At 28.4% G+C, this 16822-nt stretch overlaps 2 protein-coding genes across 2 annotated transcripts; one reads left to right on the plus strand and one right to left on the minus strand.

Moving 5' to 3' along the window:
- The first annotated feature begins 1579 nt into the window (after window positions 1–1579).
- Window positions 1580–3806, plus strand: LOC100811155 (2-alkenal reductase (NADP(+)-dependent)). Its single transcript, XM_003543342.5, has 6 exons — window positions 1580–1855; window positions 2020–2203; window positions 2358–2524; window positions 2797–2879; window positions 2999–3125; window positions 3549–3806. Exons 1-6 carry the CDS (start codon window positions 1580–1582, stop codon window positions 3804–3806), a joined length of 1095 nt encoding a protein of 364 aa, XP_003543390.1.
- Window positions 3807–10107: 6301 nt separating this feature from the next.
- Window positions 10108–13984, minus strand: LOC100784779 (transcription factor MYB101). Its single transcript, XM_041007947.1, has 3 exons — window positions 13513–13984; window positions 11419–12319; window positions 10108–10691 (listed from the first exon to the last, which is right to left on the minus strand). The coding sequence occupies exons 1-3, from the start codon at window positions 13831–13833 to the stop codon at window positions 10456–10458; spliced, it is 1458 nt and encodes a 485-aa protein (XP_040863881.1). The 5' UTR covers window positions 13834–13984; the 3' UTR covers window positions 10108–10455.
- Between the last annotated feature and the right edge of the window lie 2838 nt (window positions 13985–16822).

Genomic DNA, 16822 nt, shown 5'->3' on the forward strand with positions numbered 1-16822 from the left:
TTAATTTGTCACCAAATTATATCTTAAAGATTTTCCTTTTTTCCATTTTTGTAATATTCTTTAAGCAGTAATATGATATGATGTCATGTTAATTTTTTTAAAAAACTAAGTAATATGAAATCTTTAATTTGTACTTAATCTTCAAATGATTAATTTTGTGACATTTTGATTCTTTAAGAGAGTAATTTGGTGACGAAGTTTGAAGGACTAACGCATATACTTCAAAGAAACTAATTGATGGTTTCTCCATTCTTCCCACTCAGACTGCACCATAAGGCATCCTGGTTACGTAAGATGACCGTTTATTAAGTATAAATTTGCACTTAAAAGTTTGACAAAATTTTGCATTCTCTAAACTCTGAAGGATATATTATTTATAATATATAATTTAGTTGTTTGAATGAAGTTTTCTAAGATTTCATCTGTAATTGTGCAGATGCTTTCCTGATGGCATTTTTGTCTACCTTGATAATGTTGGCAGTAAAATGCTTGAATCTGTACTTAACCATGTCAACAAGCATGCATGCAAGGATACCACTTTGCGGGATGATATCTCAGTATAATAAGGTGAATTGGGGCTATATGGTATGAGTTGTTATAAACTTCCTATAGAAAAAGAAAAATTACACTGATAATTGGTAATAATAGACCTACTTTTAACATAATTTTTAACATATTTATAAACTAAAATATTTTTAAAAAAATAAGGGATCAAAATAAATCTTAAACAAATAACCAACTTATTAAGTATAAAAATATCATTAATTACAAGAAGATACTTTTTTAGTTATTATCAAGAAACATATCAATATATGATATACATGATAATAATATATATTGTAAGATATTAATATGTAACTATTGCTTAATAAAATCAGTTGCAAAAACACAAATTTTTTTGGTTATTATCAAGAAACATATCAATATATGATAATAATATAAATTCCCATTATCAAGATACTTTTTTAAAATTAGTATTATCATTTTTAAATGAATGCATAAAAATCAATGAATACATGAATTCAAATACTTATTAAATACACTATCAAAATCCATTATCCTTCCCCTAATACTTGATAATAGATGTGCATTATAACAATTTTTTTTATTAAATATTTATTAATTAAGCTCTTCATTTCTTTTTATTTGTCTTTTAAGATCCAATAAATTTTTTGATTCTAATAAAATAGTTGTTTATTTTTCTATTTTACCTTTTCTTATTCTACTGCATGTGTAAATAAATTACATATCAGGTGACCAGTAAGGATATACTTACTGTTAAAAGAATAACTAATGTGATTTTGAAATTTGCAAGAGACAAATAAAATAATTATATTAAGATGAGCACCTATTAATTATATTTTATAATGGAAATAAAATAATGGATACGTAGACTTTTACCTCCCTTTTCCCAGAAAGTATTTCATATTTTGTACGTGGGGGAGAGGGACCAATCTTGTATGAGCGTTACGTGAGAATCATATTTCATTATAAAAGGAGCTTGTGCTCATACCAGATTGGCATAATCAGAGATAGAAAAAAGAGAGAGAGAAAGAGAGAGTGCATCAGATTCAGAAGAATGGGTGATCATGAAGAGGTGAGAAGCTTGGTTGTGGAAGAGGAAATGAGGGTGGTGGAAAGCAAAGAATGGTACTTGGTATCTTATGCTCCACACGGTGTTCCAACCACCGATCATCTGAAACTCCGCAAAGTTCGTCTATCGATTGCACCTGAATCAATCCCTGATGGCCATGTTGCCATTGAGATGCTGCTTTTCTCTATAGATCCATATCTTCGCGGAAGATTAAATGGAACCTTAGATGGCCTTTATTTTCCGCAGTTTGAACTCAATCAGGTAGAAGACCTAATTTCATCATGAATTTTATTGAAAATGAAAATATTATAATTATATTTGTTACTACTGTAATTCATAACGACGAAGGTAGTGGTATATATGTATGTGTATATATATATATATAACTGTTTTTGACTTTTGGTAATGGGAATCATATGTTACAGGTGATCACAATATATGGGATTGGAAGAGTAAAGCGATCAAATGACAGTGAATACAAAGAGGGAGATATCGTTTTGAGCGCAAATTTTCCTGCTGCTGAGTATTGTGTGATGCCTTCCTGTGAGATCGTTAGAAAAATTGATGCTGCCTGTGGGATTTCATTGCCGGATTATCTAAGCACTCTAGGTAATTAAGCTACTTAATGGATTTTCTATGATCTAACATTTTATTTGGGTATGAGAAATATCCAAGGCATGCATAATCAAATTAATGCATGTGACCATTTGCCTATACAAATATATCTATTGTGGTGTATATATAATAAGTTGCTGCTTTGCAGGAGTGCCTGGGTTTGCAGCATGGTTGGGGATAGAGGTTCTGGCAGACCCCAAACCTGGCTCAAATGTGTTTATATCTGCAGCTTCCGGTGGTGTAGGAATGATTGCTGGTCAATTGGCTAAGATCAGAGATTGTAGGGTCATCGGAAGCACTGGATCTGATGAAAAAGTAATATCTTTAAAAATTTTAATTTATATCCTTGAGTGGGTGAAATTTTACAATACTGATCCTAATAAAAAAAATTGAAAGAAAGTACTAATGAAATTTACTGATATTTTTTTTATTTATTGAAAAATGTTAGTCGCTAATTTGTTTTATATAATTAATTACTGACATATTCAACTTAAATATTCTTATTGCTGTCAATTTATACCTTTCTTATTATTATTCCCTGGCTAAACTTATTTGTATTTTTGAAATATGATGAGTGGATTTCTCAGGTGAGGCTAATCAAAGAGGAATTTGGGTATGATGATGGATTCAACTACAAAAACGAAGAGGACCTTGATGCAGTTCTAAGCAAGTAATGGACATATATCCCTTCCCCTAATTTGTACCAATTAATTAGGAAATCATTATATATTTCAATTATATGGAGTTAAGCAAATATATGCAGTTCACAATTAACTTTCAATTTTTCAGGTTCTTTCCTAATGGTATTGATGTTTACTTTGACAATGTTGGCGGGAAGATGCTTGAATCTGTACTGAATCATGTCAACAGGTATGCCAGGATACCACTTTGCGGGATGATATCTCAATATAACCAGGTGATGAACTGAGTCAATTGGTAGAGTCATTACACATATATGTGTTGTGTGGGTGGGTTTGTCCACATTATATATATATATATATATATATATATATATATTGTGCTTTTTACCTACATATTTTATACTTGAATTTTATCCTAACCATAGGGCATGATAACTCAAGGGATGAAAATATTGGACTAATGCCTCATGTAGTTACTAAAGTCCATATTATACCTAGATCCTTATGACTTGCATTGCGTTAGGCTAAGGTAACAAAATATTAGTCCAAAACATATTTAATTTTTACAGGCAAATATATATTAGGCCCAATAGCATGTTAAAGCTTCGAGTGTATTGCATATGGTTCACTCTAAGAATTTACCTTCTATACATATATACATATGTTTTGATTTTACAATAAGCAACCTCGTGGTGCAGGCTTGGACAGAAAGAGAAGGAGTCAGGAATCTTCTGAATATGGTGGGCAAGGAAGTAAGGATGGAAGGTTTTTTGCTGAATACACATTTCGATCGTTTTGGAGAGTTTGCAAAAGAGATGGAGGGCCACATAAAAGAAGGGAGGCTTAAGCCCAAGACTAAAATAAACATTGGAATTGAGAGCTTTTTGGATAGTCTGAACTCCTTATTTTCTAGCACTAATATTGGAAAAGTAGTTGTTCAAGTTAATAAGGATTAAGTATATGTATATATGCTTGATCAAGTTGCAGTGTTTGCTCAATATGTTTCATCCCCTCTCCATATTTCTGTCATTTATTTTATATATTCAACTCATGAAGAGATAATTTATGTAATAATTATTTGATTTGTGTGAAGGAGAATTTCAATTTCTTCCATTAATTAGTTGTTAACTGGTTGATAGGTGTACTAATTTTGTCATAAATAGTAAAGTTTAAAACGAAAGATCTAGTGTTGTGTATACAAAGTCTTTGTTTGTACTTGAATTGCTAATTACACAATTTGTAAGTATGAGATAAAGAATGACAATAGAGATAAAAAGAAAAAGTGATTTTGAATTTCAAAAGACAAGAGTAATAAAATAAACAAGATTTATGCAAAAGATGACTTAAGAATGCAATTATGTTGGGATCTAGTATACCTATATTAATGTTTTTTTCTATTAACTGTTTTTTTAGTTTTCACCCACATCTACTAAGATATTCAACCCTTATTCTAACGATGAAGAACCTAATTTATCTATTCTCTCTCCCAAATTCCAAGATTGAATAATAAATTACATTAAGTATAAAAATGTATGTAAAGACACAACAAAGTCACTTTATCCCTAACAATTAATTGTTGAGATGCTCTTTTCCAATTCTTTAGAAATTACTATTTTCCAATATATAACCTTTAAAAACAAATGCATGGATGACCAAACCACAAAATAGTGATGAAGAGCGGAATAAAGACAATAGAAATTAAAATTGCATTTAATAGATAAAAAGAACAATTACATTATAAGGACATTGGCGGTTAGACTCCAAACAGAGGAGGTTTAACCTCTCATAGTCAGGCTTTACACATCAGAAGCTAATAGAAGAAGAGACTGGATGACTAATAGCAAAAAAATAAGGAATGAATAAGAAAGAAAGTTATCCCTAAGGGAGAGACTCAAACTTTGAATATCTTCAGTGGAGAGTTCTGAGACTCGATGTGTCTTTTCCTTCTGCTTCCTTCTTCTTATATATATAGGTTCTTAATTTTCACGTTGACTTTGCGCTTAGCGCGAGCTTTCGCGCTAAGCACGTCTTTGGGCTTCATTGTGAACTTTTCCATGCGCTAAATCCGAGCTATGCGCTAAGCGCGGACGCGTTCTAAGCCTGGGTGACGTGTTAAGCGAGTTGTCCACTTATTTCATTTGTCTTCAAGGCTTTTTCTTCAAATTTTTGCATCAATTTCCCTTCAAAGCACTTAAATTCTTCTTCTCTTGAATTTTGCTAATAAAAAATAGCAAAGAATTTAATTTCTTCATTATTTCATTAAAAACAATAGTACAATGAAGAAATTGCACCTATTATTAACCAAAATTAACTCATATTTTACGGTTATAACTAGTGCAAGTAAATTCTCTGTACAAGTTGGTGTAGTAAATAATTGTCGAACTAACCACCAAAATTGTTTGAATCTCAATCCAGTTATTTTGAGTATTGGTAAAAACTAGAAAGTAACACATTGACTAAAGAATTAACCTTTATAGTTAAATTAAACCTAATACAAAATATCTCATCCCCGGCCAAAGTAAAAAGAATAAAATGGAACAGCTTAAGAGTTAAAATTATTTTGTGTCAGACTAGACATACTAAAAAAAATGTTGACGGATTGATTGAACTGATCCAAACACTTTCAAAACTGAAAATTAAAATGGCTTTTTTTAAACATATTAGGACGAGACTATTTTGACCGTTGATTGAGCTAACTCAATTGTCAAACTAGCTATTATTTTGATTGTTGACTAGCTTCTTTGATAAATAATACAATATAATATATGTACATATTATATAATAAATAAATCTTCATATATATATATATATATATAATAAATATATACATCATAAAACACAAAATCATAAACAAATAAATTTATTAATCTGCATCCAAAATAAACAAAATATTAATTATATAATTTTTATTCTATAAATATTAATTTACAAAGAATATATATATATATATATATATATATATATATATATATATATTTCATATACTAGAGCAATTTTTTATAACATGAATTTTTTTTCTAAAATAAATTTTTCATTCTCATAAATATAAAATTTTTCAAAATTTATCTTTGTAAAATATATAATATATTTTTTGTCTCACAAAAATATAATTTGCCATTTTTTTTTCTTTTGAAATAAAGTTTAAACATCCAAATTTATATGTATTACTCTTTTACATCAATTATATATACATGACTGATGTAATTAAATAGTCATCATCCTAGGTTCAGATAAAAATTCAAACCTAAATTAATCTAAATAAAACATATTTTCATTTTGTGAAAAAAAATGTATTAAAAATTTTAAAAGAACAAATTTTGAATATTTTTATATTTATAAAAAAGAAAACATATTTTAGCTTTTTTTTTTTTTTTACGTAAGTACTCATCATAGACTATGTATCTCCCTTTTTGTATCTTTTTCATTTGCAACTTATGATAAAAATTCTTCATTACTTTCAAGTATATGTTATAATTTATTTATGATAGTATTTATTTATTTATTAATTTATCATATTATTTACTTTAATCATTTTTATTTAATTTTAATTATTTATTCACGTTAAGATTAACATATTATATTATTATTTTTAATTATACTTATATAATAAATATTTATGTATTTTTAATTAATTAATTAATTTTATAATCAGTATTTATTTATTTATTTTATTTTTAAAATTCATTATTTATTTACTTAATAAAGTATTTATTTATTCATTTTAATTAATAATTTATTAAAATTATTTATACATATTAATTAATATTTTATTGAAAATTATTAATTTATTTAATAAATATTTTATTAAATTTTAATAATATTTATTTAAGTCACTATCATGTACATTTGATTGATATCTAAGTGATAATATTTTTTTGACATAAATATAATATTTATACTCCTATTTTATTAAATCCTTCGTTGTGATATCTTTATTTTAAATAAGATATTTGATTTCTCTATTTAGAAAATTATAATTTTGATTTAATTCTTAATTTTTTATATATGTAATATTTATTTTATTTCTTATAATTTAATTAGTTAAATCATTTCTTAATGACATCTTAAATGAATATGATAGATCTAGAGTTTAATTCAACTAAATAAAAAAAATAAAACATAGAAAAAATTAAATATTCACTCAAAATAAATCTAACATATTGATGTGACAATAACCGAACCAATTTAGGAGTACACTTTTCTCCCTTTTCTATTTCTGTATAAATTTATGTTTTTATAAATTAAAAAATAGTAAAAACAATTTGAGAAAAAGAAATACAAATGTGTGATATATATAGGACAGAAACCAACCATTATAATGTTAAATTTTATATATATGGTTTATATATGAGATGTTTTCTAATAACACGTGTGCACATATATAGTGTGAGTTAAGTTATTATTATATACATATAATTTATATGAAATGAACTTTTTAAACACACATCCACAACCCCCACACAATACACATATAGTGTCAACTTAGTTATTCAAAGAGTTACTCAATTCAATAACTTTATATATATATATATATATATTAAACCTTAATAATTTAATCGCATAGAATATATTATTTCAATAATCATGCACATGAAGTTTCGATATTTGTAGTGATGTAAATCTTTATGTTGACATTATTTATTTGTATTTTAAAAAGTATGTTATATGAATTTATTTAATAAAATATCAAATAATTTTTAAATTTTATAAAAAAAACATAGCTATAGTTTTTTTTTAGGATCAAACTGCTGAATTTATTCACTGATATTAGTTAAGAACTTATAATTTACCAGTCAAATTATTAAAAGATTTTTTCATATTAAATATAACTTTTAAAGTAAGTGCATTATAAAGTTAATAATCTTATGATCTATGAAAATATATGATTGAATAGTATTCTATACAATATTATATTATCATTAAATTTTAATTAAAATTTTATATATACAGAGAGGAGGGGAAGGAAGCTTTAATCGTAACACATCTAGCAATAATGTGAATTTTGAAAGAAAAAGGGTAAAACACATGAGAATTTACGAAAAGAAAAAGAATATCGTATTCTTTGGAACACGAGGGTTACATGTGGAGAGCATCATTAGCTTAAAAAGTGGATGCGTGAGCGGAATTTAAGTAATTTCCTTAGGTTTTTGCACATGTTATGGACAAAGTATATATGGAAAGCACTGTTTCACTCATGCAATCTACGTGATTTTAAAGTGCAATTAGTATTTTACAATTTTATGCTGACCTAGCTAGTTTAATTTAAAGATCCGGTCCATATCCATATTATGTACATAAAATAAAATGAAAGAGTAGCATGGGTCATGTTTCAAAGTCCCCCACACCCATATATCAAGCAGAAAAAAGTCCCCCCACACCCCACAACAATAAATTATCCTGTATCTACTTGGAAGCATCGTGGAGGGAATTCCTTAACTATAAAAAAATCTATTTAAAATGTATTTGAGTGAATAATTTAATTCAATATATATTTACTTATCAAAGTATAAATTATTTTCATAAATTTAAATGATTTTTTTTTCGTAAGTTCTTTCAAATATATACTATGTTCTTATAAAACTTAATTTTCCACATGCATTTAGTGGTTTGGATGATTTATTTTTTAACCAAATACGTATAGTACAGTTAGTATAATTGAAGCAAAAACTCGATATGAAGAAATTACTAATATCCTAGGAACTCCAATTTTGGCATATATAAGATAAACCACTTTATTTAGCACTCTACGGGGATGAAGTAGTTGTCATTTGCAATACCTTCATCCCTGAATTTGGCCTGAAGGAATAAGGGCACCGAAAGTACAAACAGACAATATCTAAAAGTGGATTAATCATGATGATTTTTCATAAATTTCTGCACTTCTTAGATCCAACTTTACTGCATGTATTATTATTCTGTATCGCTAAACGTCACGATATCTACTCTCATAATGAAATATCACGAGAATCCAACGCGGATTGTATTCGTTTTCAAGACGTACCGCTTTCTTTTTTATTCTTATCATTGTATTAAATAAACTATTCTCGTTTTTCTTTTTACAAAATAAAATTCTGAACTGAATAATTTTTTCAATACATTTAATTAGATTTCACACACATGAGAATTCATAAGTGTGTCATTTATACATTTCTTCTTTTAAATTTTCAATCAACAAATTTTTCATTAACTCTATTTATTTTATTAATAATTTTAAATATTTTTCAAACTATATTGTTATATTCTCATTAAATATATAATATATTTTTTTACAATTAATATTGTTTAATTTGCCTAATATTTTAATATTTTAAAAGTCTGTGCAAAATGCAAAAGTCATTTAGTATAAATTAAATATTTCTGTCCTTAGGTATTTATGTTTTAGTCAATAAATGAGAAATTAGTTATAAAATTTTGAAAAAATAAATTTAGATATTAATTAAGATTGAGAATCTCCTTTATTTAATAATAATAACAATAATAATATATTATTTTATTATTCAAAAATCAAATTAATTTCATTTCAGCCCTGAATAAGAATAATGAAAATTGTTAATTTGACCTCATTAGATTATGTTGGTTAAATTTTAAGCAATAAATATTTTTTCAAGTTAAAACAGCATTTTTGTGTGTGGGAAGAAATATAATGAGATCCACTATTTAAAAACATATTAAGAACTATAAAAGAGTAAAAAAATGTAGTAAATATTTTTAAAATCTTATACAGTAAAAAGCGACCTACTAAAAAAGAGTTTTTCTTTTCTTTTCTTTTGCGATACTACTACTAAAAAGGATTAAAACACACAAATTGAATTCTTCCATTTAATTTAAGATGCTCTTTAGAAGTCCTATCCAATCTAGCAAATAAAAGGAAACAATTCTATTTTTCCTACGCGTGAGATTTTCAACTTCTCGCATACCTGCTAATGATGTGTAAATTATTAGTTAAAAATCAGTTAATTATCAACCTAGGAATAGGTTACTATTACATTAAAGCTAGGAATACGACGGTTACTAATTAACAAATATTTTATCCATTATTAACGGGTGCATGGGTAGCATAAAATATTAGGCGTAAAATAAACATATTCCGATCCCTAATTAACTAAAAATTAAGTGCAAAGTTGGCTCGCGGAAACAGAATACACTACTGTGAATCTGTTATATATAGTTTTAGCAAATTTGGATTTCGAAAGTCTGAATTCTAATAAGCATCGGGCAATTCATGATATCATATTATGTACACAAAGCATTCCAAGGATGCTAAACAAGCTGCAATGAAAGCAAGCTTCAAATTTGCACTATCTTTCTAATAGCACAAAACCACTAAATTTAACTACGAATGAAAAACACTTGAATCCGAAAAGTCTAACTTCTACACCAAGCCATTTGTTATAAGGGGGGTAGGGGAGGAATATATGAAATATGGCTGGTGTGCATTGCTTTGAATTTGATCACCCTAGCTATAGCTAACTCAACATCTCTAAATTCTAACACATACCACATGAGTTTAATTTCCATCTACTTCGATCACTACGATGAACTTTTCGTTCTGTAATCATCATTACAGAACACGTGATTGTTGTTGTTGTTGTCTAGAAGCTATATTTAGCATATGCGAGGCATGTTGTTCCAGCAAGTTCCGAGAGTCCAAGCATGTTCATGATCAGCGGGGTCTGGTGATGAAGCTTTGGGCTGATTTTCAAGTCCCAATGACTGATTTTCTCCTCTACGGTACCACTCAGGCATTGGCATTTCTAAGGGAAATTGGTTGAGCAGGCTAACCAAGTCATCGTCCATCCCATTCATCTCTTCCAACGGGTCCTCGCCAATTTGTTTCTTCCCTGTGTTATGCATCAAAATTTTCACATGAATTTAGGGAATCATCATATATCCAAGCATGCAAAATTTTGATGCAAATTAAGGGAACATATATATGCTTTTTACACTTCAATAACACATTGTATTTAGCGCATTAATTATTTATTATTGAATAAAATTTATTAAAAATTATAAATAAATATCATTAAATAAAAAAAAACTTACAAGAGAGACTAAAAACAAAATTTACTATATTTTATAGAGATGTAATGACATAAGTTAAAATAAAAAACACTATATTTTTGTAAGGATTAAAATAAAATTTATTGTTTTTAAAGGAATTGAATACAAAAAACAAAATTGTTACATTTAGAAGGATGTAAAAAATGTTACTAACAATGAATTCATGGTAGAAACCAAAACAAGTGACAATAAATCCTACAAAACCAAAAGCCATGTTTTTTTTTTACAGAAATACAAACAAAAGTTACTTAACATATTTAAACCAAAAATGTTAATATATATTTTCTAAAACACTCTTCTTAACACACCATGTTATATAGGTTTCATTGAAAAATACAAAATTATGAGTAAGACCAGTTGAATAAGAAACAAAACTTGATGATTTCTAATAAAATTGCCCAAATAACAAATAATATGTTACTAGCATTTTCCAACCAAATATACATAATTGCAAGGACTAAAAGAAAGAAATCATATTTATCAAACAAAAGAGTGAAAAGGATTCACCTTTTGACAATTGAGAGGAGCTAATATCATCATCCCTCTGGCTTTCATTACTACTGTTGCCACTGTTCTTCTTCATGGCTGACACCCCAGCTGGCACAGTGCCTCCCTCCTCTGCGTATTCCATGTTCTTTCTCTTACAAGACAACTTCCCAGCTAAGTTTAAGTCCTCCTCACTCCTTGACTTCTCATTGTGATAAAGTCCCTGAGCCTCCATTACTAGAGCATCCAACAGGCCACTGTTTCCTTGATGAGGAGATAATGGTGCAACTTCATAGTAATCATTGTTATTATTGTTATTATTAACCATGCTTGAAGCTCCCATCAAGCCATCAACCCCACTAGCATAGGATGAAGCAGGGGTTGGAGTTTGGTTGGAAGAGATGTCAGTGGTGGAGCCTTGCACCAAAGGAAAGGGTTGTTCATAGGGAGATCCTGCAATGAAGCCACCATGATCACCACCAAAACTGTGGTTAAGAAGGGTGGAGGAGGATGATCCATATGGAGAAAGAGGAGACATTGGAAAAGCAAAGTTTCCATTGTTTCCAGTACTGTTTTCATTGGAAAACTTGAATTGCTGGCTTGGATTGATGGAACGGTCGGCAGAATGATCAGGTTGGTTTTGCATTGGATTTGCACTGGAATGGTGATGGATTTGGTTTGGATCATTGAGCTTCTTGGGGTAACATGAAGATAGGAGAAGAGAAAATGATGAAGATGAATAAGGTGGTGGTTGTTGTTGTTCCAAGTAGCGGTGGTGTTGTAGATGGTAAGCATTGGCTTCTGCATGAACTTCAGGAGGATAAATGGGTAACCCTGCTCTCTGACGCCTTTTCATTCTGGTGTTCCAAAAGTTCTTTATTTCATTGTCGGTCCTACCAGGTAACTGAAAACAGAAAAAAAAAAAAAAAAAAACATTTTAAGGATGGTGAGAGAAACAAGTCATAGGAACCAAATCACGTAAAGGCATAAAGTTGAGAATATCTTTGCTCTCGAAAAAAGAAAACATTAAGGAGGGTGGGTCCTCATGGAGTGTGCCAAATTGATATATTCAGACAAAAAGACTTAGGTCAGCTCATAGAAAATCCAAAATCTGACGATATGCACAAAACTGTAATTAATTAAAACCAAAAGGGAAATGGGGGCTGAAAGAAACTCCATTGAAGTGCAAAAGGCATGAAAGCGAGATTCTCTTTATTGATGACAAAAAGCTTCAACATTTAATGTTTTTGTCAATAAAAAAATTGGAGGAAACTAAACCATGTAAAAAAATGTTGCACAGCAAAAATAGATAAACACAGAACAGACTAAGGGATAGGAATTCCCTTCTTCCCCTTCCCTGTTTCCTGGATTGCTATCAAATCCAATTAAATTAGCAGATCTAAATCCAGATCCAAATCAGGAAATTGAAAAATAGAAAAAGAAGCTAGAAAACTAAAACATGGATAAATGTGTTTGGATGGATGGTAAGGACTCAAAAATGATGATAATTCATCACGATTTTCCATCATACTAAAAAATAACTTTTAGGCTATCATGATTTTTCAACGTCATACACCGTATTTCCAACACGCTACAGCATAAAACATGTTTTAATTTTCAATAAATGTGTTTGGATTGGCAACGAGGAACCAAAAACCACGGTGACCTGTCATGATTTTCCATCGCACCAGAAAATAGCATCAAGGTTACCATGGTTTTTTCAACGTGATGCATCGCGTTTCCAACACACGCTATATCAAAAAACAAGTTTTTTTTTTTAATAAGTGTGTTTGGATTGTCAGCGAGGACCAAAAAACCATGGTGATCCACCATGATTTTCCATCGCACCAAAAATAACTTTAAGGCTACCATGATTTTTTCAATGTGATTCACCGCGTTTCCAACACACTGCATCGTCTCAATAGCCAGGATGGTAAAAATAAAATAAAATTATCCAGGCCCAGGACAACACGGTTACATCACAGATGGAAGAAGCCAATGGAAGTTCACTCCCAAAACCCCAAAAAAATAAAAAAATGATTGCATGCACTAATAACCACAAACACAGAAGAGAAACAATGGCATGAACATGTAAGCATGGTTAAATATATATACCTGTGCTGCCATTCGCGCCCATTTGTTTCCAAGCTTGGAATGAAGGTCGATTATGACTTGTTCTTCTTCTGGAGAGAATGCACCTTTCTTGAGATTAGGCCTGAGATGATTGGCCCATCTGAGTCTGCAACTTTTGCCGCACCTTAACAAACCAGAATTCTTCTGCACAGAGTTCCAATTCCCTTCGCCGTGCTTCTTCACGTACTCCATCAGGATCGCGTCTTCTTCTGGGGTCCATGGCCCCTTCCTTACGCCATCTTTCACCTCACCCTCTTCTTTCGCTGCTGTTTCATCGTCGTTGTTGGAGACTGTTCTCGCCATTATACGAGAGAATGTGTGTGTGTGTGTGTTTTGAGAGTTTTTGTTGTTCTCTCTCCTCTCAGGAGAGAGAGAGAGAGAGAGAGAGATGGTGGTGAAGAAGAGACAGAGAGAGTTGAAAGGGAACAAGCCCTTCTGCCCTTTGTCTTCTCTGTTTTTGTTTTGGGGTTGAGACAGAGACAGTGGATTTTCAAGGGGAGAATAAGAAACTATGAGATACAGAGAGAGAGAAAGAAAGGGGGTGTGGGGCCCAGGTCTAAGCGTTGCAAAGGTTAATTTTGAGTTTGAAATTAACAAAGACAAAAAAAGTAACAATTGGATGGAGAGAGGGTGAAATATGTAACTAGAGGTGTGAGCTATCATTTCGCTCCGAGTTGCATGCTCTGTGTTACGTTCATTTTCGGGTTTTTGTCTTCTTTCACCTTCTTTTTTTTTTTACTCTCTACATACATCATGATACACATATTTATAAAAAAAAAATCTCTTTTAATTTCGAAGAAAGATGAACTAACATTAGTTGACATAAACGACAACAACTAATGTCTGTTAATCAAGTGGTTTAAGAGATTAGAATGATGATTGATCTTTAGGTATAAAAAAATTGTGTTGCAAAAAAAATATTTAATTTGTGTGCGCTCTCGGTCCTAAACGAAGATTAGTTATCACTTGTATAGATAATTTTGTATCAATATCATGGTCCAAAAAAAAAAAAAAACATTGGTTGACATAAATGACATTGTTTGTGTTTCTTAATATGCATGGTTTGAATACTTGAATATGAAATAAATCTTGGGAAAGAAATGTAAACCTTTAGTGTAAACTTATGATAATCAACAAAAATTAATCACTATTTGTGACAGTGAATATTTTGATCCAATATCATGATTAGCAAAAGAAAACTAAAAAATATATATTTTGAAAAATATATATTTTGTCAAAATTGAACAACAAAATAATAATAATCAAATTGTCTATATTGTAGTATATTTTGAAAAATATATATATATATATATATATATATATATATATATATATATATATATATATATATATTACATTGATTTTAATTTATATGAACGGGGTAGTCAATAATTTTGAAAAAATATAAAATTTTGCATATGTGAAAAGAACTTTCATTCTAGTAGTAAGTTTAAGATATTAAAGAATTAATAATTATGTGCTGAAATTGTAAAATAATTTTATATTATTATTTAATTATAGATCACATAATTAATAATTTTAAGATATTTATCATAAAAACTAATAAACTTATTACATATATAAAAATTTGTAATTGAATGATTAATTATCTTTCGGGGAGTTTACTTTTTTAATTATGTTTTTTCTATTTACTTGAACACAAAACTGTAATATATATATATATATATATATATATATATATATATATGAACTCACTTAAGTCAAGGAAACATATGACGAATAATTTAATAAAAAAAATGAAAAAATGTAAGTATATATATTTTTGTATTAAAAAATATTGGGTAGAATAATGTGTTGTGTAGTAATTACTGATTTCGATCATTAAAATGTAATGATAACAGTCAAAAAAAGAATTCACTTGAAAAAAAGGAGGAAAGTTGAGAAACAGATAGTGTTAAGAGAAAGCCGGGAGAAAAAAGGGGACGGCTTGACATTTTCCCTATTTGGTCTTTTCTCTTATAATAGACTTTTAAAAATATTTTTATATGTCCCAAAAAATTATTTAAATTTCTATAAATTTTAGCCATTTTCCGTACAAAAAGTCCTTTTCTTTTTTTCTTGTATTCATGCAAGTAAAAGTCTTTAGCTATTTATGGAACATAGTCCCCATTTTCGCTTGATTAATATACAGTAGATGATTTTTTAGTGAATATTATCTTGAAATCTCAATACACGTGTAATTAAAAATACATTAGTTGTCCTCTTTTTAGGTGAATATAAAAAAAATCAATTAAGACTGGATTGATTTGATACAAGTTTATATATTTTTTAATACTTATCTTCAATTGAATCAATACAAACTAACAATTGTCTTGATTCTGGTTGGTTTGTTAAATTTCATTCATAATATCAATTTAGTAAACACATTTTTAGTTTATATAAGAATTTGAATTAAATTATTTTATTAAAATACATGTTTGTAAAATATTTTTAGTAAAAAAAATTGTTAAATACTACTACTCTCAATCCCAAAATATGTGTTGTCAAATGTTAATTTTGTTAAACTCAGAGAAATTAAGATGAAAAGTGTGTCCTTACCATGTTAAACTTAGAAAAACTAGGATGAAAAAAAAAATTTATTCTTTTCTATGAAGAATTTTCATTTAAATAATATGGTACAATTCCTAGTATTAAAGTTTGCTAAAATACTATGACTAAGCAATTAAAGATATATTTACACAATTACAACTATATAATTATACAAGATATGGTGATTTAAAGGGTCAATAAATCTACACAAATAATAACAAATAATTTATCTATCAGTCTTATTGACAATTTTATACAAATTAAGAAAAATTAATAAATAGATGAGAAAAAAATTACAAAATTAACTTTAGTATTACTATTACACTAAAATATTAAAGTAGGATTATTGTTGAAAAATAATTAACATTACAATGAAAAGTTAGCATGATATTTATTTTGGGATAATTTATTTTTTAAATGATACTTATTTTGGGATGGAGAGAATAACAAATAAATTAATACACATGTAAATTGTTTGCGTAAGTTGGTTTTTTTTTCTTTACTGGAATATTTTTTTTATGCATATATGTAAATTGTGTAACAGAATAATGTAAAAGAAAAAAATGACTGCACTTTTGTTATTGACAACATGTACATGTGAAAAATTTATATAAATTTTACTCTATGTTGTCTTATTTTCAGTTTTAGTTTAATTTTAGTTATATTTTTATTTTTAAAATCATGACAATCATCTAAAATTAATGCAGTCTCTCTTGTCTCTACCAATCTGTAAAAAAGTATT

The sequence above is a fragment of the Glycine max genome, chromosome 13, assembly GCF_000004515.6.
Source record: "Glycine max cultivar Williams 82 chromosome 13, Glycine_max_v4.0, whole genome shotgun sequence".
Classification (NCBI taxonomy): domain Eukaryota; kingdom Viridiplantae; phylum Streptophyta; class Magnoliopsida; order Fabales; family Fabaceae; genus Glycine; species Glycine max.

Bases quoted from the DNA above. Each gene is read 5' to 3' on its own strand.
- LOC100811155 (XM_003543342.5), top strand. From the start codon at position 1,580: ATGGGTGATCATGAAGAGGTGAGAAGCTTGGTTGTGGAAGAGGAAATG. The intron at 2,880-2,998 runs GTAATGGACATA...TCAATTTTTCAG, and splicing joins CTTGATGCAGTTCTAAGCAA to GTTCTTTCCTAATGGTATTG. The intron at 3,126-3,548 runs GTGATGAACTGA...CTCGTGGTGCAG, and splicing joins TGATATCTCAATATAACCAG to GCTTGGACAGAAAGAGAAGG.
- LOC100784779 (XM_041007947.1), bottom strand. From the start codon at position 13,833: ATGGCGAGAACAGTCTCCAACAACGACGATGAAACAGCAGCGAAAGAA. The intron at 12,320-13,512 runs GTATATATATTT...GTTTTTTTTTTT, and splicing joins GGGCGCGAATGGCAGCACAG to TTTTTTTTCTGTTTTCAGTT. The intron at 10,692-11,418 runs GTGAATCCTTTT...TGCATAACACAG, and splicing joins CTCCTCTCAATTGTCAAAAG to GGAAGAAACAAATTGGCGAG.